At 35.9% G+C, this 25,729-nt stretch overlaps 3 protein-coding genes across 3 annotated transcripts in view; 2 read left to right on the top strand and 1 right to left on the bottom strand.

The window, feature by feature from the left end:
* The first annotated feature begins 1,461 nt into the window (after nt 1-1,461).
* LOC108770551 (soluble calcium-activated nucleotidase 1) lies at nt 1,462-3,879 on the top strand. Its single transcript, XM_018522182.1, has 5 exons — nt 1,462-1,501; nt 1,611-2,330; nt 2,906-3,109; nt 3,173-3,330; nt 3,400-3,879. Exons 2-5 carry the CDS (start codon nt 1,742-1,744, stop codon nt 3,610-3,612), a joined length of 1,164 nt encoding a protein of 387 aa, XP_018377684.1. The 5' UTR covers nt 1,462-1,501; nt 1,611-1,741; the 3' UTR covers nt 3,613-3,879.
* Nucleotides 3,880-4,212: 333 nt separating this feature from the next.
* Nucleotides 4,213-13,852, top strand: LOC108770577 (tetratricopeptide repeat protein 39C). Its single transcript, XM_018522249.1, is given in 16 exon segments — nt 4,213-5,289; nt 5,637-5,774; nt 6,469-6,670; nt 6,933-7,131; nt 7,447-7,647; nt 8,402-8,570; nt 9,244-9,442; nt 9,515-9,766; nt 9,961-10,169; nt 10,247-10,361; nt 11,815-11,931; nt 12,223-12,354; nt 12,908-13,023; nt 13,078-13,245; nt 13,414-13,506; nt 13,607-13,852. Coding segments are annotated over 16 exon segments (2,706 nt in total). The 5' UTR covers nt 4,213-5,139.
* Nucleotides 13,853-17,361: 3,509 nt separating this feature from the next.
* Nucleotides 17,362-25,729, bottom strand: part of Ca-alpha1T (Ca[2+]-channel protein alpha[[1]] subunit T) — a 50,147-nt gene continuing 41,779 nt past the window's right edge. Inside the window, 15 exon segments of the mRNA XM_018522248.1 lie at nt 17,362-18,631; nt 19,534-19,787; nt 20,269-20,527; nt 20,611-20,903; nt 21,125-21,405; nt 21,536-21,797; nt 21,902-22,094; nt 22,333-22,713; nt 22,968-23,117; nt 23,299-23,491; nt 23,745-24,094; nt 24,567-24,735; nt 24,983-25,129; nt 25,197-25,345; nt 25,614-25,729. The exon segment at nt 25,614-25,729 is cut by the window's right edge and continues 19 nt beyond it. Of these exon segments, the coding sequence (XP_018377750.1) occupies nt 17,660-18,631; nt 19,534-19,787; nt 20,269-20,527; nt 20,611-20,903; nt 21,125-21,405; nt 21,536-21,797; nt 21,902-22,094; nt 22,333-22,713; nt 22,968-23,117; nt 23,299-23,491; nt 23,745-24,094; nt 24,567-24,735; nt 24,983-25,129; nt 25,197-25,345; nt 25,614-25,729 (4,169 nt within the window). The 3' untranslated portion in view covers nt 17,362-17,659.

The raw sequence follows: 25,729 nt of genomic DNA, 5'->3' as shown, positions 1-25,729 counted from the left end.
AAAACCGGCAGGAATTAAGTTTAATACCTAATAATATGAATATTATTAATATTTTAATTATGTGTTTAAATATTTTTAATTTAATATTAATATTTCTTATCTGAATTTCTAAAACTTGTACTATATACTTGCAGATCTTAAATTGTAATTATACGTTACTCTACAATGTTACCTCTTTCTACATCATATTTCTGCAACCAAAATACGACTTTTTTACGTTATTTACTTTACTAAGCAACTGTAGCTGCATAAACGATGTTTTCTTAGGACAGCCGAAAATTTTGTCGCAGCATTCTTGTTAAGGTAACGCAATAAAATATATAATAATTAGTAGATAAATCATTAAGTTGAATATTTCTAATCTTTTACTTCGTTTATACTTTGTTTTAAAATTTGTCTTATTTATTACTTATTTACTAATATATATTTTTTTACCACATATTCCTCAATAGAAACATTTATACAATCAATAAAGATGTGATTTTAATTTTAAATTTATTTATTTATTTACGATTAATCAGACAATTTTATATTTTTACAAGTTACCTAAAAATTTACCTTCTAATAACCATTACCAACTTATTCAAAATTTCAGATTTCCTTCAATAACAATTCCAATTTTTTTCTAAAAGAATAATTATATGAGATTAACATTAGTCCTGATCAATTTAAAGTTCAATCGTCTCTAAAAGTATTTCATGATAACTGCAGGTTTATTAATCTTTATTGACATGTATATTCCGAACGAGGTTAAATTACTTTTAAATTACTTTTGGAATGCTTCCCTGAAAAAAATAAAAATTAGAACGTAAATCGAATATAATGGAAAAACAGAAGCCGTAAACGAAATTTCTAGGAGGCGAAAATTGAAACATCAAAATGTAAAAGAAGCGTAAATGCTTCTTTTACATTTCAATTTTCAATTTTTCAATTTTCAATTTTCAATTTTTCATGTTTCAATTTTCACCTTTTAGAAGTTTCGTTTACGCTTCTATTACTCTCCCATTACATCCGATTTTTATTTTTTTCATGATTCTAACATAAACAAAACATCATAACAGTTCATCAAATACATAGAAAAAAGTATAAATATCCAGAACAAATAATTAATTACATTAGGAACCAATCCATCTCCATAATTCAAAAAATGTTTCATATATTTTTCCCTTTGTTTATCTCTCTCTTGTTTCATTCCCTTCAGTTCCTCTTTGACACACTTTGCGGAGCTCATACGGCTTGTCTCTCGACTTTTAGCAACGATTTCTATGTTTTAACCCACCAACGTTGCTTTCTACATGTTTTGATCCTTGAATCATGCGTATTATATTGGGAAGCACTGTATGCAATGGAGACGATCCTAGAATTATCGGACAAAGGCAGAGAGCGAAATATTATCACATCTCCAGTCACATGTATGGCCAGGTCAGGTTAGGTTGACGCCCCGTCGTGCAGTGCGGCGATGATGCTGTTAAGTCTGATCTACAATTGCGTGAACGTTGTTGTAAGTGGTCGTAGTTGTAACAATTCGTCAATTACAGTCGGATATTCTCCTCGTATTCAAGTGTGATTGGTTAATTCTTACAACCACAACTACGTTTGCGCAATTGTAGATCAGACTTTACTGTCACCGCAACGCGGAGATGGCGCGTTTAGGTTAGGGTTATTGTCAAGCACATCAACGGACCGATATGCCACGTCTTTGATACGACGTGTAGCGAGGTTGGAGAACGGCAGGGCGATCATGACCATGTCATATCTGCGTGACTGGCGACAGGCGTTGCGCGTCCCCCACGTCTACCGGGTGGCGAACAGCACGTTTCGCATCCAGGGTCCGTTCGTGGCGGTGATTCTTCTGGTTCTGAGCGTGCCAACGTTCTTCCTCGTGTATCCACTGCTGCATGGCTTCATATGCTCGCCGCCGAGCCAGACCCTGGCACAATGTCGTTACTACAAGTACAACCGAACGTACCCTACCTCGACGCCCATCAAAACCTCCAAGGGCATTACCTACAGGATAGCGATAGTGAGCGACCTCGATCACGACTCCAAGCTCGTGGACAAGAAAGACACGTGGCACAGTCTTATGAGGACCGGCAGTCTCTATTGGAATCCCAACAACAATTTTCTATCTGTTATATGGGATGACAAAACTGTCGTACTGACCTCGTCGTTGTCTATGAAAGGACGCGGAATGGAGCTGTCGGAGTTAGTGACTTTTGACGGCCGTCTACTGTCCTTCGATGATCGTACCGGAATGATATATTTCATCGAAGGCGATCAAGCCTATCCTTGGGTTATTTTGATGGATGGCAATGGTAAAAATCACAAAGGTAGGTTGCTTAGTATATATAAATTATTATTGAGTTTATTTCATATAAAGTATCCAAGTGCAGTGATATAACAACTTTTGCTTGTTTCTGTTAGTATAAATTAACTTTAATCTTGGTTCAACTTACTCTTCATCTTTTTCTAATTCTTAGAAAAATATAGTTAAAGAGTTAAGTGAATCAAGGTTAAAATTAAACTGTATTGGTAGAAATGTATATTTGACAATGAAATAATACATGTATGTTCTATTAAATAACGTAATAGTGTCATTATTAGGCATTTAATTGTTTAAAATATTCATATATTTAACTTTAATTTCATTAATCTAGTGTAATGCAAAGTGACTGAATTCGTTATACGATTTGATACTATCACTGTTTCTGGAAATTGCAAGACTCATAACATTAAACATTATCATAAATTAACAGTAACATGACATTAATATTATAATTTTCATCAACAATATAAATGTAATATAACATTGTAACAATTATATTGTTGAGTAAAAAATTATAACATTGATGTAATGTTACTTTATTGAGGATGTTTTTCTTACTAAACTTTTATTTATATGTAGGCTTTAAATCCGAGTGGGCAACTATCAAAGATGAACAATTATATATTGGTAGCATGGGAAAGGAATGGACCACACCGTCCGGTGAATTTGAACATAATAATCCATTATGGATTAAAGTAGTGTCACCACGTGGCGAAACGCATTCCCTCAATTGGATTTCTTACTACAAACGATTAAGGCAAGCGATTAACATCGAATATCCAGGTATGCTGATACTTATAATTTGTGAATGCATGAATTAATTTATCATACATATATTTTGTGTAGGTTATATGATACATGAATCTGGAACTTGGAGTGATATACATAAGAGCTGGTTCTTCTTGCCTAGAAGATGTTCCCATGAACGTTACAATGAAACACGGGATGAAACAATGAGCTGCAATGTCATGTTGACTGCAGATGAAAACTTTGTTGACATTAAAGTGCGTTTTTAATTACGTCAAATATTAGTATTTTCATAAATAGTAATAATTATATGAAATTCATTATAGGTTACTTATATCGGGGATCTAATTCCAATCAGAGGTTTTTCGAGTTTCAAGTTTCTTCCTGGCTCGCAAGATTCTGTCATAATAGCTTTAAAGACTGAGGAATATCAAGGACGGACCGCTACATATATCATGGCCTTTACGATAAAAGGAACGATAATAATGCCCGAAAGTAAAATAATGGATAAAAAATTTGAAGGACTGGAATTTATATGACCCTTAGGGGTAGTTGTTAATTATTTAATGAAAATTGTAAATAAATGTACAGAATACATAGTCTTAAGTTTCTACGAGATAAAATTACTAAAAAGTTAAAATTGTTCTTTTGAATGACCATTACTGCTACATTTGGAACTTCAGAGTACAAATTTTTCTTGACATTAAATGCCGGATAACAATTGTAAATACATGTATATGCACGACTCTACGTACTGATATTATATAATTCTATTGTTTCGTATATAAATTTGCGATTGTGTTAAAAAATACGGGAATATATGAGATACATTACTTATATTATGTGTTTTTATTGTGTCATGTTGAAATAATGCTTTGATATTTAGAAAATTATAATTCAAGCAAATATTAGAAATCGTGTGAAAAGATCCTGATGTCTCAAATTTTTTATGTTTTCAAATTTTTTTCTTTCTCTTGTTTTTCTCATTGTGCTTACCGCGCGCGCTCAGAGTTACAATATGCACTTCTATGCCAAAATCAATAATACAAGTATATCTCCAGTCTGGAGGTGGTGGCAGCAGCACTGCGTTTCTTCAGCAGAGTTTAGTCAACCCGATGCACGGCAAGGATACGGTTCGCGGCTCGAGAATGTGCCGGAATTCGCGTGCATTTGTTACACAATGTTCGTTCACAATTTTTCGAGAAGTGACACTACTCCGGTAGTATGTCAGTGTCGGATAATTATCGAAATTTTGTAAGAAACGGAAGCGGCATTGAGATTTTGCATCGTTAAATGATCTTTCCTGCAATCAGTATTTGCATTTTACATCCAGATAAAACTCGCGCAATAAAACTCGGCTCTTATATCAAAGATCTCGAGGAACAGCATACTCAGCGAAAAATTCCAACTGTTCATTGCTCCGTATATAAATTAATTTTAAAGCAATTCAGAAAAGAGAAATGAATGCAATAGAGATTGAATGATCATATATGACGACAGATCTTACATAACAACTGCATAAGCGACTTGATTGCTTAATGAGATCAAACATCTGCATTTAATCGAGACAAGCGCATTGTATGCGAATGGTAGTTCCGTATGCGAATAGTAGCTCAATTTGCTGCGTTACGTCGAAAAATCAAAATTCCAGGATAAGCAAAATTAGATTTTAAATATGAAACGATTTTAAATATATTGTTAAAAATAGCTCTTCCTGCTTTGCGGTTTATCCTAGGAGAAAATGCGGTAAGGATGCATCGCACATCGATCAGTGATGACCGCAACGCGGTACTCTCGTGATGTAAATGTACATCAAGTCAGGATACATTCCGCGTACCATGTATATATATTTTTCCGATCGTTGAACTTGTCTTTTGAAACAGCAATAAATCAACAATCATCAGTATGTTCGCACGAATAAGTGACCTTGATGTAAACTATCGACTGACAATCCCGCATAGTGGAAAGATGCTTTCCATTTGACGAACACGTAGCCGACAGTCTCGAGAGAAAGATTTTATTCGAGTAGCTTTTTGAAGTTTTTTTCACGGGGGAATAATACAGCTATGGCGGAAGACGCGATGAAGGACTGGAAAATCGCCAGGACCGGCATCTCTCTGCTGTTGAATAACAAAACTGAGGAAGCTGAAGCTCTGTTTATCGAGCATCCTCATCTCTTCCATGTCAAAGCGGGCCGTTGTTTTGTTCTCTTCATGGTACGTAATCGCGTGATGAGCCATATCGATTCCACTGCATTCTGACGAAGTACATTTAACTCTCAAGGCCGCGAAAGAATGTTATTACTTTAATAGGTTTTAATATTAAACTGCGATGCATTACGTTCGTGCATCGAAAAATATAAAATCGATACCGATTGATACCACCTCGGACCAGACGAACCAAGTAAAATTGGTAATCTACAATTCCGTTACGGTATAATAAAATCATGAGACAATGTGCGCGCTTTGCTTCGATAATCTATAACAAATACATGATGCACATCTTGAATATTTTAACGCCTATAGTTGACAGTAATTTTTAATGCATTTGATGAATTGTGTAGAATGCCCTGATGACTTTCGAAGAGGACAAGTTTCAGCAAGCCACATTATTACTTAAAGATATGGAACGAGAATGTGCGGGCGATATAGGATGGCTGAAGTCTGTAAAAAGTAAAGTGTTTAGAGCCGAAGAAACCGATGTAAGTTTTCTCACAGCAGGATTATTAATATAATATTTTATTGTTTATACATGCTTGCCATCAAAGCATCCTCTTTCTATACTTATATATTAATTATTGCGACAAATAGTAAATATGATGCAAATCCGAAAGTAATCAGCGCGTAGTTATACATATAGGTACTTGAAGTAAATATATTTAAAATAAATTATATATAGAATTATTATTCCAACATCTAATTTTGTTCAGTTTTTACTAGTTGATTTATTCATATAATGATCATGTTCTAACACATTCTAACTTATTATAATTTTATTCAGTTCAGATTTTCTAATTTACTGGCATCAGATGCGAGAATGATTTCGGCGATTATCATTGATCGTAATAATAAAAACTAAAATTCACATGAAATACAATTCTTGTATCCAGTAAACATCAACTAACATTAACATATAATTGTTAGTTATCATTTCTTACTTAACGATATAACTCATTACATTACAATTATGTTAGTAATACTGTGTTAATGTTAATTAGTATTTGCTGGGTATAGTATCGAGACTTCAATTTAAATCAGCAGATAAGCTTTGAGTATCGATACAATGCATTGATGCAACGAAGTATCAGGCGTCATAATACAAAATAATCATGTTGTAAACTCAGAAGACGATTCGATCAATAAAAAAAAAAGAAATAATTATGAAATTAATTTCAGAAGGACTACGTGAATAAATTAGAGCGTCAAATAGTTTTAGCAGATACGCAGGTGTTCTCGGCTGTGTCATTGTTCCTTCAACAAGAGTTAACTGGATACGTTCGTGGCTGCTGGATGCTTCGCAAAGCTTGGCGTGTTTATCAACACGCGTACACTCAAATATCGCAATTATATCGTCGCACCTTCGGTACAAATCCGACTGGTGCGTTATACTGATAAGATTTATAAAATTAGAAAGATCAACAAATTACAATTTCGATCGTAGCACCTTTACGGAAATAAACAATATTTAATCATAACAGCTATAGTTTTATTAAATGAAATCTAAAGAATTAATAAAAGAATTCGATAAATAATTAATTCTTACACGATTGTTTTTTTTATCATTTATACGCATGTATAAATTAATGGATCGCTTTTAATGCAGACATATTCTATAAATATATTATTCAACGTTTTTACAGGATTCAGCCCATGTTGCATCAATCCGAGCAACGGATCATCTCTGCAGAGTCCGCAGAGCCCGGAATCTTCGGAATGGTCGATACCATCCTGCAACGGTTACACGAACAACGTGACACCCGTGTCGTCACCATCAGGTCTGCGAAGCTCTCTATCAATGTTCTTCTCGCTCACTGGCATCACGTCTGAACAGCAGACACCGTAATTGTTGTTTCTTCTTACTCAAAAATTCTCGTCTCCTTTCATCCTTTGCCCATCACCCTCTCCTCTCACAAGAGAAAGGCATTGCATGTTGGCACCTATCGACACATTTCACGGAATGCTCGATTGGATTTCCGATCACGTCAACATGATTTGTAATTTTGATAAACACACACTGCTTCGTACATTCGCTTCGCAAAAGTGAAATTTGTAGTTAGCTTTGATCACTTTGCTTTTCTTCCTCCCTCGCTCACACGATCTATGCTCGCGCAGGTCGTGTTTAAAAATAATAATTAAGCAGAATATATTTCGCAGCTTTCTGGAACCTTCGGAGGTGACACGTTTAATGTCGGCCGCAAGTTTCGGTTATGGTGTATACCAACTGTGCGTGAGTCTTTTGCCACCGTCTGTGCTGAAAGTGATCCACTTCTTCGGCTTCGAGGGTAACAGACAATCTGGTCTTGCCGCTCTTATGTATGCACGACTTGGCGAAGATATGCGCGCACCGCTCGCTACGTGAGTGTATTATGGATTTTGAATGTTTTCCCTTATGTGTATTTTTTTACAAACTAGAATAATTGAACACCTGCATAAAATATTTGGTACCTTAAAAGCATGGTATTTAGTACTGTCCTTTTCTTATATCGAATCCTTTTTTCTATAATTGGGCGTGTACTGATTCTCGTTTGTATTAACTCTGGCGGAAGAAAAATTTTTACGAAAAAGTACATAGAATACAGAAAAATTACATAGATTGAGATAAGATCTTATTAGAAATTCGTAATTTTTCGTGGATATTCGTAGTGGGACGTAAAGTGACATTCTTTGAGGGTGGAGGATTTCTACACCCTCAAAGAGAGAATTTTGTTTTAAAATTTACCCCGAAAATATGATAGTTGTGGTACAATACAATACTTTAAAGATTTTTATTATGCACTTCAGTAAAATTAATCAAACTTATTTTATACTTTAGTGTTGTTTTATTAATGAATGAGAGAGGTTTACATTAAAATTCTTGGAAATGCAATGTTGTCCCACGACTATCATATTTTCAGGGTAAACTCTAAGAAAAAATTCTCTCCCTGTAGGTTTTAATATGAAAAATTTAATATGAATATATATGAAAAACTAATAATTTCTAAGATTTTGTCTCAATCTATGTAGTTTTTCGTAAATCTTTTCCGCCAGAGAATCTCCGTGTTTGTTATTATATATTCTGAGAAATTTTCTATATAATACGGTTAGTCAATAAGCTACTATTTTGTCGTAGACTATCCCTACTTTGGTATCATACGATTGTACGTCCGTTCTTCGCGCTGGACGGGTCCAATGTAAAAGCGGGGGTTGCAGCAGCGAAGCAGTTGATAGCTGAATGTCATGCCGAATTTCAGAATTCTGCCCTTTTTCTCTTTTTCGCTGGCAGAATGGAACGTTTAGAGGTACTAATAAATTAAGTATTTGAACACCAAATTATTTTCTATAATTTCTTTTAATTTATATTATACAGTTAGTTCTCATTCATCTTTCAACCATATGTTTAAAATATATTATTAAGATTTTTATTTATAAACATCTAGTATTCATAGTCAATTCTTATATTTAAGACAATCTTATGGTATTATGAACCAATCAGAGCAACTTAATTTATATTAGCAATGCTAATATAAATTAAGTTGCTCTTAAATAATGCATGAAGATGCTAATTTAACATCTTTATGCATTATTTAAGACGGTCTTAAAATAAAATGAATTATGAATGCTGCACTTAAATGTGTTTAAATGTCTAGTTACTAGTAGAAAAAAATGTATTATGCTTACAATTAGTGTATCAGATTTGCTATCCAGTCGACACCAACTAAAAATAATATAACATCAATATGTATATGTTTAATTTCGCACTCAACGATATTGCGATATAAATGTAATATAGTAAACATGATGCATAATAGTTACATTGTTGAATGAGAAATTATAATATAGATGTTTTGTTACTTTCGTAAGTTAATAAGTTAAAATTTCATAAGTTGGTATCAACTGGGTGAATTCTCAGTTCTATATATTTCGACTTTAATATAATATTGTCCATTGTTGCATGATCTAATCGTTTCGCAGACAAATGTTGATGCAGCTCTAGAAGCGTTCGGTAAAGCTGTGGAAGTTGCAACTCAGAGGGAAGTCAAACTATTGTGTTTACACGAGGTAGCTTGGTGCCACGTGATACGCTTGAGCTACGATGAAGCGTATCGATCCTTATTGCAGTTGCAGCAGCAGTCGAGGTGGTCCAAGGGCTTCTACGCGTACTTAGCCATGGGTAACTTACCACCCCGATGCCTGAATAAATAGACTCAGATTTTTTTAATACTCATATTATACCATGTTACAGTTTGTTGTGGAGCGAACGGAAAGTTTGACGTTCTCCTGTCGCTGTACGGCAAGATACTTCCTTGGTTTCATGAGACGAAAAACGAATCGCAACTCGATGTTTTTATCATGCGCAGGCTGCCGAAAATCGTTGATAAGGAGACTGGGCATCCTTACACAGTTTTGTATTATAAGTTGCTCGTATACGAGTCATTGTATTTGTGGAACGCTCTTCCGTCTTGTTCCACTGAATCGCTGCGAGAAATATCTCATGGTAATAATAGATTAATTTTTAATCTTTCGTTTTGTATTTTAGAATGTGTAAACGATAAAATTGCAATTTGTTTAACATGGAAATCGAGAAATCGTCTGAAAAATTGAGACGCGATTTAAATACTTTATGATAACTTGTTAATCTTTGCACAAAAAATTATTATTATCTTACTTATTATGTAATTTTATTATCAGAATGCAAAGAAAATCATTCCGAGGAGCCAATGGTGGGTTTGACTGATCTTATTGAAGGCGCAGCGTGTCTTTATCTGGGGGACAACGAAGCGGCCATTAAAAGTTTCCGAAACTGTCTGAAATGTAGGTATCCGTCCAAGGACGAGTACGACCAGCATGTCAGCGCATTTGCGTTGTATGAATTAGGAAGTAGCCTTAATAACAATAACGTAAGTAATCGTGACATACACATCGTTTATATTTTCGTTTATATATTAATTTCTTACTTTATTGTCTCATATTTTAGAATCCTAATGAAGGCAAAAATTTCTTGTCAAAAGCGCAAACTCAGTACAAAGATTACGACTTTGAAACTCGACTCAATTTGCGTATACATGCCGCCCTTAAAAATATATAGTGACGTTAAGCGTACAATATTACATCACAATGTGAGATAGTTTTAGTATCGAAAAAAAAACATAATATTTGGATACTACAAAAGTAACATTTTGTATATGTTACTAACGTCCATGATATTGATATTTTATTTAACAATAAAGATCAACGAAGATCAGATTAAGGTGATCTGATCATCAAAGATATAACTTTGTGGATCTTTTTTTTTTATTTTATTAGTATTATACTTTATGTATAAGATATTGTTACAAATGTAATTCTATACATGTAATTTCGAAGATGAAAGATATTTTAAAGCAGACGAACATTCTGTTATATACAATTTATCATGTTATTTAAAGCGACAGATTTTATTTGCAAAAAATGTACTAAATTTTGCAGTAGATCATAGCAATTTATACGAAGTGAATTACAAGTATTACGAGTGTTCTTCTATCCCGTCTAAAAAAATGTGTGCAATATCTGCAAATGGAATTGGATCACACAATTTTTTGCATGATTATTCATATGCGAAAAAGCTGCTCGCTTGGAAAATCATGTATATGTACACGTTTTAGCATTGTCTACAATGTCTACATTCCCTGTACATATCTTGTACACATGCAAATAAATTACATGAAAATAGAATAACTTAAAATATATTTGAATATTTCATATATATATTAAAAGAAAATAAATCTTTTCTTTCAATCCAGAACTGTTTGATATTTATTTATCGTTTTCATGTTTTTTTCTTCCCTGTATATTTACATGTTCTGAATCGTGATTCATTTTTTTGCAATATATCGATTATGTAGATACAGGCGATGCCGGTTGTCAATGACTGTCCAAGTTTGAATACATACTAACAAAAATATTACGAATAAAAACACGCATGAAAAGCATTGCCAATATCTAACAAATTTATTTCATCAACTTAGCACGTTTTTTCTAAGAGCATTTTTTCTGAGAGACATAATTACGTGATGAAACGACGCTGATGAGCGCGCGGAACGCCTTCTGTTGCGTTAACGCAGGAAATTGTCCGAATGTCGCAGCAAGTTGCCATCAACGATCCTCTTGGTACCATAAACTCATTAAACCTTTCGCTTTCTGCGTCATTACGTCAATGCTTGGTACGAAATCTTTAATGAATTAACTTATGAAAAATTTCGATTGGTTTTCTTGATATCTTTATGCGATCGATTTATAAAATTTAGTTTAAATTTAATTTGTATATCAAGGAATTTCGTTATTTTTAGCGATGTCCGTATCCCATTTCTGCGATAAATATTCTGCAAGTGCGTCATTAAAAATGATTAAGGCAGACTTGGGAAACCTCAGATCTCATTTGGGTACTCTCTCGGTAATTACTTGTTATCACAATATTTTTCCAAAGTAAATATTTTTTATTTTAATATTGTTACACGATACAATTGATGCTTATTTTATTGTTTCTACAAAAATTGCATTAGTTAGAAGTGAAGAACGTAATGGAGATGCGCGATGAGCTGAAGAGCAAGTTGAAGGAAGTAGGCAGCGTGATTCCAAAAATGTCAGAAGCCATTCTCAATCTGAGAAATGAAGTGTCCGAGGGTAAGAAAGGTGCGATATATAAATGTTGACCGGATGCTGCACTTAGTGCAGTGGCATTTTTCTGACGTCAAATATCGACTAAATAAATAGAGCGATGTATTATGCTTATTTACATTGTAAGCGTTCGCAATGAAAGCCTTTCTCTTTGTATCATTTGCGCGCGTCTAATTTTATTTCATTATATTTTTATATTTTTATTTTTATTGTTTTATATTTATATCTTTTTATCTTTTTATTCGACAAATGATTTTGCAAGTTTCTAATATTTCTCATAAGTACGCGTTACAACAGAAATGAGTCTGCACACGAAGAATTTGCTGAAAGCTTTGTCACCGGAGACCGTTAGAAATATGGTGAAAAATGAATTACAGACATATGATGCCGACAAAACTGGAAGAACGGATTACGCTCTTGAAAGTTCAGGTTTTATCCAATAGTCTATTTTTACGTAGTTTTTTTTATACAGGAGACATGTTAATTAAAGGGCGCTCTGCTGCGACCTGCTAACAATTTCATGCGTAAGTAGGATACTTACATACAAAGGCACAAGTGCCCTTTTTATTTCTTTTTTTTTAATCTACTTGAAAATAACTTGTACTTTTTGTAACTTTTCCCAGAAACTATCATACAATTTTATTAGTTATAAAGATATGCAATACATTTTTTTTGCAATCGTAAAATTATCTTTTCCCCATAAATAGTTTCCTTGATCATTTCCATTAATAGATATTTCTTTGATCGTTTGGAATAAAAAAAGATTATAAAAGAGGGTATAATAATCTAGATAAAGTATAGAAGCCGTAATAATCAAAGAGAATTGATTTCTCTCTGACAATAATATCGTAAGAACGTCATTATAAGTTCATTTATAAGTGACAAATGAAGTGAAGTTGTGAATATTCTATGGTTATCATGACTTTATATTCTCTACCTAGGAATACATTTTTGGCGCATCATCACATAGTCCTTTCCACAGGCGGTGCGATTCTTTCGATACGAGATACCGAGTCATACTCAACTGGTGCACCTGTGCTCAATCTATTCGGCATACCGCTTTGTCAACAGCAGAACACACCCCGGGCTATGATACAGGTTACCTGACTATATTTAATATCGCTGACATTCTGATCCCAATGTATTTACCAGACCGGCGTTTTGCCGGGCGAATGCTGGGCCTTCAAGGGCAGCAGCGGCAGCGTGGTGATTCGATTACTCGGCCATGTGCACGTGTCCGGAGTTAGCCTTGAACACATCTCTTCATTGATATCCCCTACTGGGGAAACTGCTACGGCGCCAAAAGATTTTTCCGTTTGGGTGAGCTGATTATGCAACTATACATGTAATATTATATATAGTTTGTATTTTGCAATATCGTAAACAAATATATCTTATCAGTATTTATCGTTATATGTATAAACGTACAGGTATCATATTTAATATTTCAAACAGCTACCTGTCGCATATTATATGTATTGATTTTAGGGTTTGTCAGATCTGGATGATAAGAAGCCTTTCTCATTTGGCAGTTTTATATATGACAATACTGGTTCGCCGTTGCAATATTTTGAGATCCAGGTAGAACACAATAGGCTTTTATATAATTAACATTTATCTTTAGAGTTCTTAATTGTTAACTTTTGTATTCAATTACATGAGACAAAAAAATTATTTATAGAATCAAATAAAAAAAGCATATGATATAATCGAGGTGAAAATACATTCTAATAGTGGTAATCCAGAGTACACATGTATCTACAGAATACGGGTGCACGGAACACTTAGTGAAACGTATCAAGTACACAAAAATTATATTTTTCTTAAAATATTATCGTTTCCTTACTTCAAAAGCGATATAAATAAAAAAAGTTCTTTCTACAGAATAAGGAAAAAACTATTATTTAATGTAACAGAAAATTATTGAACAATCAAATAATATTGGTAAAAAAAAATATATTTTAGTACTATCAAATATCACCTTTGTTATTTTTATTTCACAACCCTTAAAAAAATTACTCTTAATTGTGACGATTTTAACGATTTTTAAAAGACCTCTTTCTTTATAGTTGTACGATTTTAACAATTTTTTATGGTGTTTAGTTAGCTCACTTTTAATGAAAATGATAAGGTAATGTTTATCTAACTCATTCATAGTAACAACTCGAAAATCATGTTTCCTAAATTGTTACTTTTGAAGTAAGAGAGTGGCAAAATTCAGTAAAGGACACATCAATAAAACGTAGTTCGATTAAATTTACAACGAATTTAATAATAATAATAACAATAAATTCTCATCGTAACTAACAGATTCTCGTTGATTGACCGGATGTCCCGAACCAGCACCAGTTGCGATTTGATACCAAAGAATATTACCCGTGGAATATCGATTAAACGCTGAATGTAAATCAGGACAGTGGGTGGTTGCTCAATAAAAACAATAGATTCAACGTAATCGTCGCACGATTTATTACATTTGTACATATTTAGTTTTTCCTTCGAACTCTCCGCTATATCGAATCTCTCCTCACACGTTCTCCGTCGCACACGTACCCCACATTTTTATCGTACTCTCCGGCTTCATGGTGGTGGAGCGAGGCCAAAGTTTCGCATCTCACCAGTCATCAAGCGCATACACGCAGGATATCAGGCAGACAGGAAAAGACTCTCCCTGGCGGTTCTGCACCGACCGATTACACACCTCATTATCGTAATTAAAATAGCATGTTATATATCTTGGGGGGGGGAGGGGGAGAGGGGAGGGCGAGGGCCAGCCGCGGCCCGATCTTGGTTCTCCGCTTCTCTTCATTACGTTTAGTTTTCCCATTTTTCATTAATTCGACGATTACGCACTGCCTTCTCTACGGGCGAAAAACAGATTCGAGAGGCACGCTGCGAATTTTGATACAACATTCCTCTTTCCATGTCATGCGTGTACATATACGCACGATCATAAAATTCTGTAACAACACTTAATTTTTTTTCTTCACCCTTTTGAACCGATGTTTCTATGTATCTTTTTTTTTTTTTTTATACAGTACGCAACTGCCGGACTATCGATACGTGTGCAGCTGATCGGCGAACTCGCGCACGACCGTAATCGGCGCGTCTAGAGTAACTATAATTCGGAGGTCAGTCGTCTAACGCTATCGAGCTATCGAGAGCCGGTCGTGGTGCCGAAGAAACGCGAGTACATGTACGTAAGCGCATGGATACGAGATTATCTATGTACTTTCCTTAAAATAAAGCCGGATCTAGACCAAGCAAACGAACTCGAATAAACAACTTGCTTCAAGTGCAAACTGTACTACCGTTGTTCATTCGCGTTCGTTCATACTTATTTGATTGATCTGGATTCAACTCAACATGATCTGATAGCAGTTTCGGAATCGCTCGTTGCTTTCTGTCTATTTTTGCTGTATTTATTTTGTGCCACGCTGTTTCCAATTGAGATTTACCACCAGAATGGCAAAGACAGTCACACGAATTACTATATATTCTTTTTAAATCTTACAAAGTTTGTGATCTTGTAAAAGTTTTAAGTCTTACTTTCTCTTTCACATTATGACACGAAGTATAACAGTAATTTCCAACATCTCGATCTGTGAAAGTCGATCTCTTTAGAAATAATTAAGTATAGAAAATGTAGTATGTATAATTCACAGCTTCGAGAGGCACGCTGCGAATTTCGATCACATGTGTTCAATCGTGCACTATAAAATATCATTGATAGTATTCGAGAAACGAGACATAATAGAGTTATATTATATTTTTTAACTATATATAATGTAATCTTTCTCATGTTGAGAAACTATTTTTCTAGAGAGCTCATTCTCAGCCATTCTGGTGTTAAGCGCAACTCTATGGAACCACTGTGCACCGGAGTGTTTCCACCAAAGATTCAATGATGAAGTTCGACTGTTCCGATTAGCATTGGACTAGGAATTCCACTTAAGCTCAACGCAAAAACGCGACTGGAGATTTTGTTAGGCTTTTTAAATGAAACGTAGTATCGACCATGCGATCGATCGGTCGACGATTACTACTAATTTTTTTTTTTTTTTTTCAAGCAATGCGACGCGCCCGGCACGCCTGAATATGATTTTAGCGACTACACCTTCGACATGACAAAGGGTGGTTGGAGTCGTCGGTCGCCCTTTTGCAGCTGAAAAGAAAAGAACGCGGGCACCACCACCGCACGAAGGTTCGTCAACGCTCGTAAAAGGCATAGAGTTATTTATTCTTACTTCTTTTTTTTTTGTTAGATTTACTTCGACAATCGTTAAATATATTACCGCACGCGGTAGTATCAAAATAAACCACACCAAGTGTAGAGTATAGAATATTCGTAGGTGTATGTATGTACAGTATAGAGTTCCTATTTATCTCTGTTTTGTCTCTCTATTTTTACCCCACGAAAGCCACTGAAACATTGGTTTTCGTTTTATTAAAAAGTCAGCTACCATCCTTAAATTGTTGCTGTTCCTTGCTGCTGCTGTTGTTGTTGCTGCTGCTGCTGCTGCTGCTGATGTTATGATTTCATTCTGATATTTGCTGTTACCGTTAGGAAATACACTACGATTAAAGTATATCACAGATGTCAACGAGAAGAACGCTCTAATGTGTGAAAAGAGTGAAGTGAAGTGAACGAAACGAAGATAAATCACGATTCTCGAACGCCGATTGTCCAATAATCGTCACAATTGATCGATCTTTGATTCTGGTTTAAAAAATTAATTGTGAAAATCAAAGTATACTTTCTATATTATTTCTGTACTCTCGTGCAAGACTAATAACAATTGTCATATCCTTTTTAAACTAGATAAAATTGTTATTTATATAAATCTGATTTTAGTAGATTATGGTTAAAATAGTTAAGACTATGGTTAAAAGACCAGGCACATGTATATATAATCGCAAAAAAATGACATCAGTCCAATTTTGCCGATTAATTATCATTCCCGTTATAATCGATCCAATTACAAGAACACAATCCACATCGATCGATTGTAGACATCTTTGATTTCCAATCGGCGAACCCCGCGTAATTTTCAAGAGTTAGAGAATAAGGAAAGGCGAGACAGTGTGGTCCAATTAATTGCAGTTTTGTCGCGTAGACTCGACATAAGATCTAGTTATAAACTACTAAAATTCTCTCTTTCTCTCTTTCTAATTTTTATCGACGCGGTCTACGTCGTTCTTCTTCCTAACAATTCCTACGAATCGACTTCCATTGACGTTTCGGAAACGGAACAACGAAATTAGTTCCGTTGGCAATAAGAGATTGTCATAGGTTTTCAAGTTATGTGATACGCGTACGTCGCGCGTTTTGTGTAGCTGTTTTGCGCTACACAGTAGATTTTCCTAATTATATCATGCCGTTCGCGCGATCGTATCTCGTTTACACGATGCGCAGAATATTCTTTTCGTACTCTTTCTCTCTCTCTCTCTCTCTCTCTCTCTTTCTCCCGGAAAGTTCAACCTCCCTCTAAATGCTCAACTTGTTCGTTTTGGCAATTTCACGGCGGCGAAGAGACTATAATATAACGACTATATTGTCATGCACTACAGTCTTTCTTAGAGCCCTTTCTTAAATCCCTCCCGCGATCTTCCACCATAATGTGTTTCCGCTGTGCAGTGTATACCATGCGTATAACATGTGTGTACTATGTTTCATCCCTTGGAAACATCTCGTACGTACAACTAGAGACTACATCGGTTCGTTCGCCCTGGATTAAGAGGGCGGATCCAACGATCCACCGGTGGAGGACGGTCTCTCGGGTATCTCCTTGCTTTCGTCCGTGTCGCCACTGCCTCTACCGTTTCTCATCGTCGTAGTAGAGGAGATGGTGGTCGAGACGTCCTGGATTTCGTCGTCGCGCAATCTGCCGCCGCGCCGTTGTCCGTTGCTGCTGCTGGCCGAGTCTGTGTCGTCCACGTATATTCTCACGTCGGATCCGATGGCGCCGCCCTCGCCGATGTGCACTCCATCGTCGTTGCCACTGCCGTTGCCGCTACCGTTGCAACTACCGTTGCTGATGCTACCAGCCGCGCCAGCACTCACGGCGACGCTGATGCTGGCGACGGCGCTGAGACTGCCGGCGACGCTCAGGCTACCGGTACCGGTACTCTCACTTGCGTTGCCGCACGGCGAAGGGATCTCGTCGGATCTTTCCTCGGTGGTGACATAAATATGGCTGTAACCCTCGCCGCGGATCATCGCGCTGTATTGATCGCTGGCGATGCTGGTGGTGGTGGACGCGCCAGCATCATGCGTTTTCAACTTGGACGGCCTCCTCTCGTTGATAACAGACTGCACATCAAGGTCTTCTTGGGGTGGCGTCGGCATCGTCGTTGTCGTCGGGCGTCTTCTCTCTTCTATCATCTTCTTCTTTGGTTCCTCCAATCGGGCTTTGCCACCGACATAGCCATTCGCGATGCTGGGCGTTCGCGTACTGCTAGTACCGGCGCTCGCAGTCGTCGTATCCGATGGTGTCGGTGATTGAGTGTCGCTCGATGTCCGGCGGCTCATTGTCGCCTTGGACGGGTAGATCTCGGCGGTTGGCATGAGGTAACGATCGCTGGTCAATTTCGGCGGGACGCTTAGGGTGCTGCTCGAGCCGGGGGATATGACCAATGAGGGGCTGGTCGGCGGCTTGCTCACGGTTAACAGAGATTTATTTTCACGCATTTCGCTAGTGGTCATCTGTAAAATTGATGTTGACTATATATATGAATGCAGATAAACATTGCACTCTAAAAAAATATTAGTATAGATTTAACACTATGCGGTATCTATATAATTCTTATTGTGTTGGTGTTATTAACATCAACATAATATGGATTTAACACCATAGGTTTTAAATCTATACTTATCGTGATGGTGTTGATATAAAAGAGTTATAAATCTGTATCATGTTAACGTTAATATTAATAACCAATTGCAATACGGTGAAAATTATGGTTACGTTCCGTTATTCATTGCGAGCACTAAAACTTTATAGCTCACGTTGCATATACTATAGATTTTCAATACTAGCAGTGAATAACTGAACAGAGCTTTATAGGCATAGTGTTAAATCAACATCGATACTTTTTATAGTGTCATAGACGTATTTATGCTGATTGTGAGTGAGAGATGAAGGTGCCTTACACCCTATATAATTCTTAGCTTGGTAATTTCTGTAGTTGTTATTGCGATGTCCAAATAAATAATAAGTATTGCGCATTTATAACTTCGATAGCATCTCTTGATGCTATGAACTTGAACAATGCAACTGTACTCGATACTATTTATTTGGACGGTGCAATAACGACTACAAAAACAACTGCTGCAAACCAACTAAACAGAATGTGAGTAGACACCACGTGTCATTCAGTGTAAATACGTTTACCAACATTGATTTGTATTCGTACAAAAAAAGTCATATTTGAACCATTCTCGTGTTACATTATTTCTCTGCTATAGGCAGATAACAAATAAAAAAGTTTATTCATTAAATTAAATGAATAAACAATATATTTTGATTCTTCATTTATAATAATTTATAATTAACTGATGTGTGCTACTTCTTACTCAAAATCTGACATTGAAATATGAATACGTACCGGCAACTTCTGACGTTGTACTCGACTGACGTCTTGACTAGTTGTGGCATAGCTGCGATGTGGAATAATTCGAGGTACGCTCAGATTACTCACGGGTTTCTCAAAAACTTCGGCGACCTCAAAGTGCATTGGCAGCAGTGACCTTCGTTGATGATGGCTTGAGTGGAAGGTTTGCCGGCGTTTTGATTTAAACTTGGACGGTCTCGAACTCGAACCGCGACGTTTTTCGTCCAAGGATACGGAAATCGAGGCATCTAGAAAATACATAAGATAATTATTCTTATATAATGAGACATAATGGATGAAAGATATAATATCGTAATATTACAATAACCAATTTCTCTCTCTCTCTCTCTCTCTCCTCTGTAAATAGTTAATCTCTCTTATTCCGATAGGAAAAGATTTATAAAACTATATGATAAAATCTATAATTGTATGGGATATTATACATAAAATAGATGTAGAAATACTGCAAATAAAATATTACATATTCAGCATGGCAAAATTTTAAGAAAAGAATTAAACGTTTTTTGAAATGATTATAAAAACATTTATATCTCAAATTGGATTTATCGAATTTTTTAACAAATATTACTTGGAAATTTTACGAAGTTTCTGACAAAACTGTTGTATTATATAGAATCATTTTAGAGTAATTATTGGAAAATTTTTGTCAACTTATAATTTCATTATTGTGCAATTTTTCCAATTTACTCATGAGGGTAATACTCTCACCATCGATGTTTCTCTCCCTCGGTGGATTGTAAATAAAATTTGCAGGTAAAGACCGAACTTTAGCCAATCCTGGTCTTACGTGTATTTTTTCGTTTACCACCATTGACTCGTGTTCTTTATAATCTTCATCGTCATCTTCGTCGCCATTTATTCTGCCATTCATCACTATGTCGTCCTCATCTTCCTCGTCAAGAAGTTCTTCCTGTTCCGCAGCTAATTCTCTCTCCAATTGTGTTTCCATATCCAGCTCGTCTTCCATCTGAAATTAAATTATCATACGTACCTTTGTAGTCGAAATAAAGTAAAAAGAATTTATTATATAAAATTATCTGAAAACGTCACCTGTTTGTGACTTTCTTCCAAATGTTTCATCAGCACAGCGACGACGACGTTCACCAGTACAAATTGTGCCATCAAAACAAAAATCACAAAAAATATTGGTGCGATGATACTGCTCACGCAACAATTTTTAACACAGTCCGCCGCATCATCGCAATCGTCCCTTAGCGTGTCCTTCATGATTCCATTCCAATTGTCACCAGTGGCGACCCGGAAAAGCGTCAAAAAGGCCATGCCAAAGTTACTAAAGTGCGCGTGCTCGCCAAGACCTTGGCAAGGCATATCATCATTGCATTCTGCGGTGAAAAATTAACAATGTTCAATAGCTGCGTTCGATTTGGGCGATTACGCGCTGTAAGCTTCATTCTTCTTACTTCTGCATGTAATAAATGATAGAATAAAACGTACAGCGCGTGTGAGCGCCCAAATCGAACGCAGGCAATTACAAAATTCCAGCTATTTCCTATTTTCATGGTCACCTATGAGCTAATTAAATTCATATCGTAATGTCAATTACCTAGTCGACCGAAAAGTTCCACCCCTAGCGCGGCAAATATAAAGAAAAGTAAAAAAAATAACAGCCCCAGATTTCCGACTTGCGGTAACGCCTGCATCACCGTGTCCAAGAGGGCACGTATGCCCTTTGCCATTTTCAAGAGCTTCAACACCCGGGCTATTCGCAACACTCGCATTACGCGAATTATCGTAGGATTAATGGGAATAATCTTAGATTCGACCTCCTCTAACACGATGCCGACCACTGACAGTATTACTATTCCCACGTCCAATTGGTTCCACCTTCAAGAAGAACGCCATTAGGACTGTCTTTCTTACGGACTATATTATTGGTCTACTTATTTTACAACCAACGGCGTGATTCTTGGTAAACGTGTTAATAAAAATACTGAAAAGAAATTAGGCTGTTTACTTGTCTTTCAGATAAAGCTGTATGCCGAGGGCGACAAGTTTCATTAAGGATTCGAGAATGAAAACTGCGGTGAAGAAATAATTAAAGATCTTCAGTGCGTAAGTGAGCGCTTTCGGCATCATGTAAAACTCCATCGCCATCGTAACGACATTGAGACCGATGACGGCGGCGATCGCCAGGTCAAAGTACTTGGATGTTACGACGTTGTGGACGAACAGCCGTGCCTTAGAATAATGGGTGTAATACGGCGGCTCGTGCATTTCTGAAAATTATCATTATTGCATACATATCGATGTCTCTTAATCCGTAATCTGCTTGGCGTGATGAAGAAGTGGCATTAACCTAGTTGACCGGGCGGCCACTCACTTCGTCTCTTTTTCTCCATTTGCAACGCGCGCTTAGCCGCCCTTCGCACGCGTTCTTCTTTCTCCTGTTCTTCACGGCATCTATGAAAATTCTCGACCACCACTCCGACGAACATATTCAGCACGAAGAAACCCACCAGCAATATGAACGCGATGAAATACAATAATCGCCACTCAGAGTAATTTTCGATAGGCTGTAATCATTTGGTTGAAAATTATGTGAGTACTTGAGGATTCAATTATGTGCATCATAAACATAAAAATAAATTATATAGATAAAGCGGCACTACTTCGATCACTCTTCGAAGGCTATTATACTGCATATTAAAACTGCTTATCTAAATTATAACATTTGTGGAAAAGTATCTTTGTGATCAATTGACAGGAAAGTTTAGTCGAAAAATATTTACTCATTCGCTATCATTTTCTTACCTGCTGATCGACCCCGACAGCGTCTAGACCAGTATACATGATGTTTACCCATCCATCTCGCGACGATAAAACAAACAATGACATAAGAGCTTTACCAAGATCGTCGAAATTGTACTTTCTGTTGAGCCACATGTTTCGCTTATCAGACAGACAGTCCGTTTTATTGCGTACATTCTTGATATCGGGGCCTTCGCAATAATAGAACGCACCCTTAAACAGCTGCACCCCGAGAATACCAAAGATCACGAAAAACGTGCAACAAATGAGAACAATGTTGCCAATGGGTCGTAATGAAGACAGCAATGTCTGGACGACCAGCTTTAAGCCAGGTGCACGATTGATGACACGCAGAGGTCTCAGTGATCTCAGTAGTCTAAATACCTACGTTTTTTCACAGAGATAATCGATTAGAGAAAAATATATATCAGCATTAAATTTTAACAAGATTTAATCTATTTACATATTTAGTCTCAAGATTACATATATATTATCAAATAACGTTAAAATTTAAACATTAACTTTTATCAGGATAATATTTATCCAAATAAATATTTCAATAGTATTCGTTTAATCAGAATTGCTTCTAGAGAGGATTAAAAAACATGGATATTTATTAGCAAGAATGACAATCTTACCCTTAAAATGCCAAATATTCTGGGGCTACTAGACGAGAGCAATGACATCGACAAATCAATTATAGAAATGATAACGAGAGATCCGTCCATAATATTCCAACCTGATGTAAAATAAGCGTCTGGACCGTACAACATACTCGTCGCGACGACCTAAAAATAACATTGAAATGTAAATTATACGCAATTTTATGTAAATTATAAATAATTTCTCTCATTTATTCTTTTTTAGTTATCATGAAACAATAAAAGTTTTACTTAAGTTATCAGTTTTGTTCGAAATTATTATGTAAACGTTATAGACAAAATTTTCTAAACATATTGGTATGTATACCTTAACGAACATCTCGATGGCGAAAACAGCAGTAAAAATGTAATTCGCGGTCAATAGAAAAATTCTCTCACGACTGTCCGGCGGTATATTCGGTCGTTCCATCGCCAGAGTAATGCAATTTAATCCAATAAATAGCAATACCACGTTGTCGAACCATTTTTGATCCACGAACCATTGACATGAGATGCGAAATCTGCAGTATCGAGAATTGTACATCATGTACTTTTTAATTATATAAAAAATGCTAATTATTTACTATAATTTCATATTTTCAGCTAATTTTATAATAATGTTATATAATAAAATCTACATTATTTTTCCAGCGGTTAATTTATTCTACATCCTTATATTTTTATTATTTTTTATTATTATATCTCCATTCTTTCCAGTTCATAGTAAAATTTCAAACGCTAATCAAGCAACGTTATTCCTATTTATAATGTTACCTGTTATTTGGTGGGAATAAATATAGGGAATAATTGTCACGCTCCTGCAGGCAGCCCTTAGGTTCGAAAAACATAAATATTTTTTTTATTCTTTCGATACTGCTTGCGCTACCGTGACCGTTCGACGGTGGGGTCTGCTCGCCACCCGTTCTCGGATGTTCCTCTTCTTGTTCATGGAGTCGTTTGATTCTCGGCAGCGGACCGGTCTCCATCGAGAGATTATTGATCGTGCGTGGGGTCGAGGACGGTGCGAGCATCTCGTCCAATGGTAGTGTTTTCCTCGTGGACGTCTGAACATTCTCGTATCCGCGCAGTGAATTTCTCCGTGAAAGCTCACCAATCCATCGCATCTGTAAATCACGTTCCAGTAATTCCTATAAAGATTCACGGAAAATTCTTCTTTTTCTACAGCTTAAAACAAAGATCTTAATGTGTAAAATGTAATGCTCATATAAATATAAATAAAGAATTTTATGAAGCAATTTTGTTGAAGTATTTAAAAGTTAGTTAGATTCAGAGCTGAAAATAATTTTATTAGATCATCGAAATAATTATATAGAAGTCTCAAGCATGATGAGCAACCAACAAAATTATTTTCAAATCTGTATCTATATAAATTTTTAGATTTTAGATGCTTTAGCAAAATCGTCGTTTCTGTGTATATATGTTGCTTTATTGTTATAATATTTTAAATAACACACTTTTTAATAATTTCGATAAATATCTTCAATAGGCAACACGTGATATAAAATCAACACAATAATAAAGTAACAATTTATGATCTAAGAAATGTCAATAAAGATATTGTGTCGCATAATTTACCTGGTTAGGCGTAACTGTGTAACGACGAATCGACCATGGAGCATGGCTTTCGAGCGAATTATTAGGACTCAAACTACGATTATTGCTTGTCAGGACGGTAGTTCGATTATTGGGCGCATCGCGTTGAGTATCGTTTCTTATCGAACCGTGTAAATAACCGCCATTAAATCTGCAAGAAATCAAATATTAATTGTTATTATTTCAATTATTATATTGCGGTATTTATTTTATTATTTCCATATTAATTTAATATACATAAAGTAATTAACAAAAACAAATATTGTATGATATAATGCAATATTTGTTTTTGCTGCAAATCGATTTACTCAGTGAACTCTGAACGTTGATAATTAATTAATTAATTATTTATGTCTTTTTGAGAGTAATTTGGGATAAATAATATTTTTACAACGTACGTTAGATTGGATCCAACGAGAGTACTACGCCCATTGTTTAGTACAGTCGTATGGCCGGTGTGCTCATCATAGCTTTGCGACCATCGTTTCCTCCCCAAAGATGGCCGCGACAAGCGCCACGAGTATCCTCTTTGTACCCTCGGCGGACTGAAATGGAAAGAAGTGGTATCAGAAAAAAGAAAGGCATTTAATGTAACAGACAAAACGTAGATACCTAGAACTCGAGTCTCTCGTCGAGGGATTAACAACGGCCGTAACGAGGCTTATGCGTCTCGGGAATTGACCAGCTATTAAGTTATTTGTCGGTATTTTGTTGGATACATCAGGCAGCTTTAGCAATCCCGAGGGTATACTGCACTGACTCTGCGAATACAAAGCACTCGTCATTATCATATTTTCTCGTAACGTACCTTCTTTAATCCGGAATTCTAATAAAATAGAGTAGGAAATCTTTTGAACTCAAAATTATATGGGAACTTTGCGATATTAACTAATCTAATTCGATATAAAAAAATGGATGGTTTTTTAAGTACAGGTACGAATGTATTATGTACATCAATCACACAGCAAAAACTTCCGTCTGCGTCGTTTAATGACGACGAGTTTTTTTTATTGAAATGAAACAACATACACCAGATCGATCGATGGACTCGATTGAAAGGGCAGCAGTCGGATAAACTGCTCGACAATTGAGGTCTCTGTAGCCGACATCTAACGTGGTGTTCGGGGAGTCTTGAGGAGTGGCTG

The sequence above is a fragment of the Trachymyrmex cornetzi genome, unplaced genomic scaffold (assembly GCF_001594075.2).
Source record: "Trachymyrmex cornetzi isolate Tcor2-1 unplaced genomic scaffold, Tcor1.1 scaffold129, whole genome shotgun sequence".
Taxonomy (NCBI): Eukaryota; Metazoa; Arthropoda; class Insecta; order Hymenoptera; family Formicidae; genus Trachymyrmex; species Trachymyrmex cornetzi.
This window is presented reverse-complemented; position numbering and strand designations above follow the sequence as displayed.

Coding starts and splice junctions, on each gene's coding strand:
- LOC108770551 (XM_018522182.1), top strand. CDS start 1,742: ATGACCATGTCATATCTGCGTGACTGGCGACAGGCGTTGCGCGTCCCC. Junction 2,331..2,905: donor CAATGGTAAAAATCACAAAG/GTAGGTTGCTTA, acceptor ATTTATATGTAG/GCTTTAAATCCGAGTGGGCA. Junction 3,331..3,399: donor AAAACTTTGTTGACATTAAA/GTGCGTTTTTAA, acceptor AATTCATTATAG/GTTACTTATATCGGGGATCT.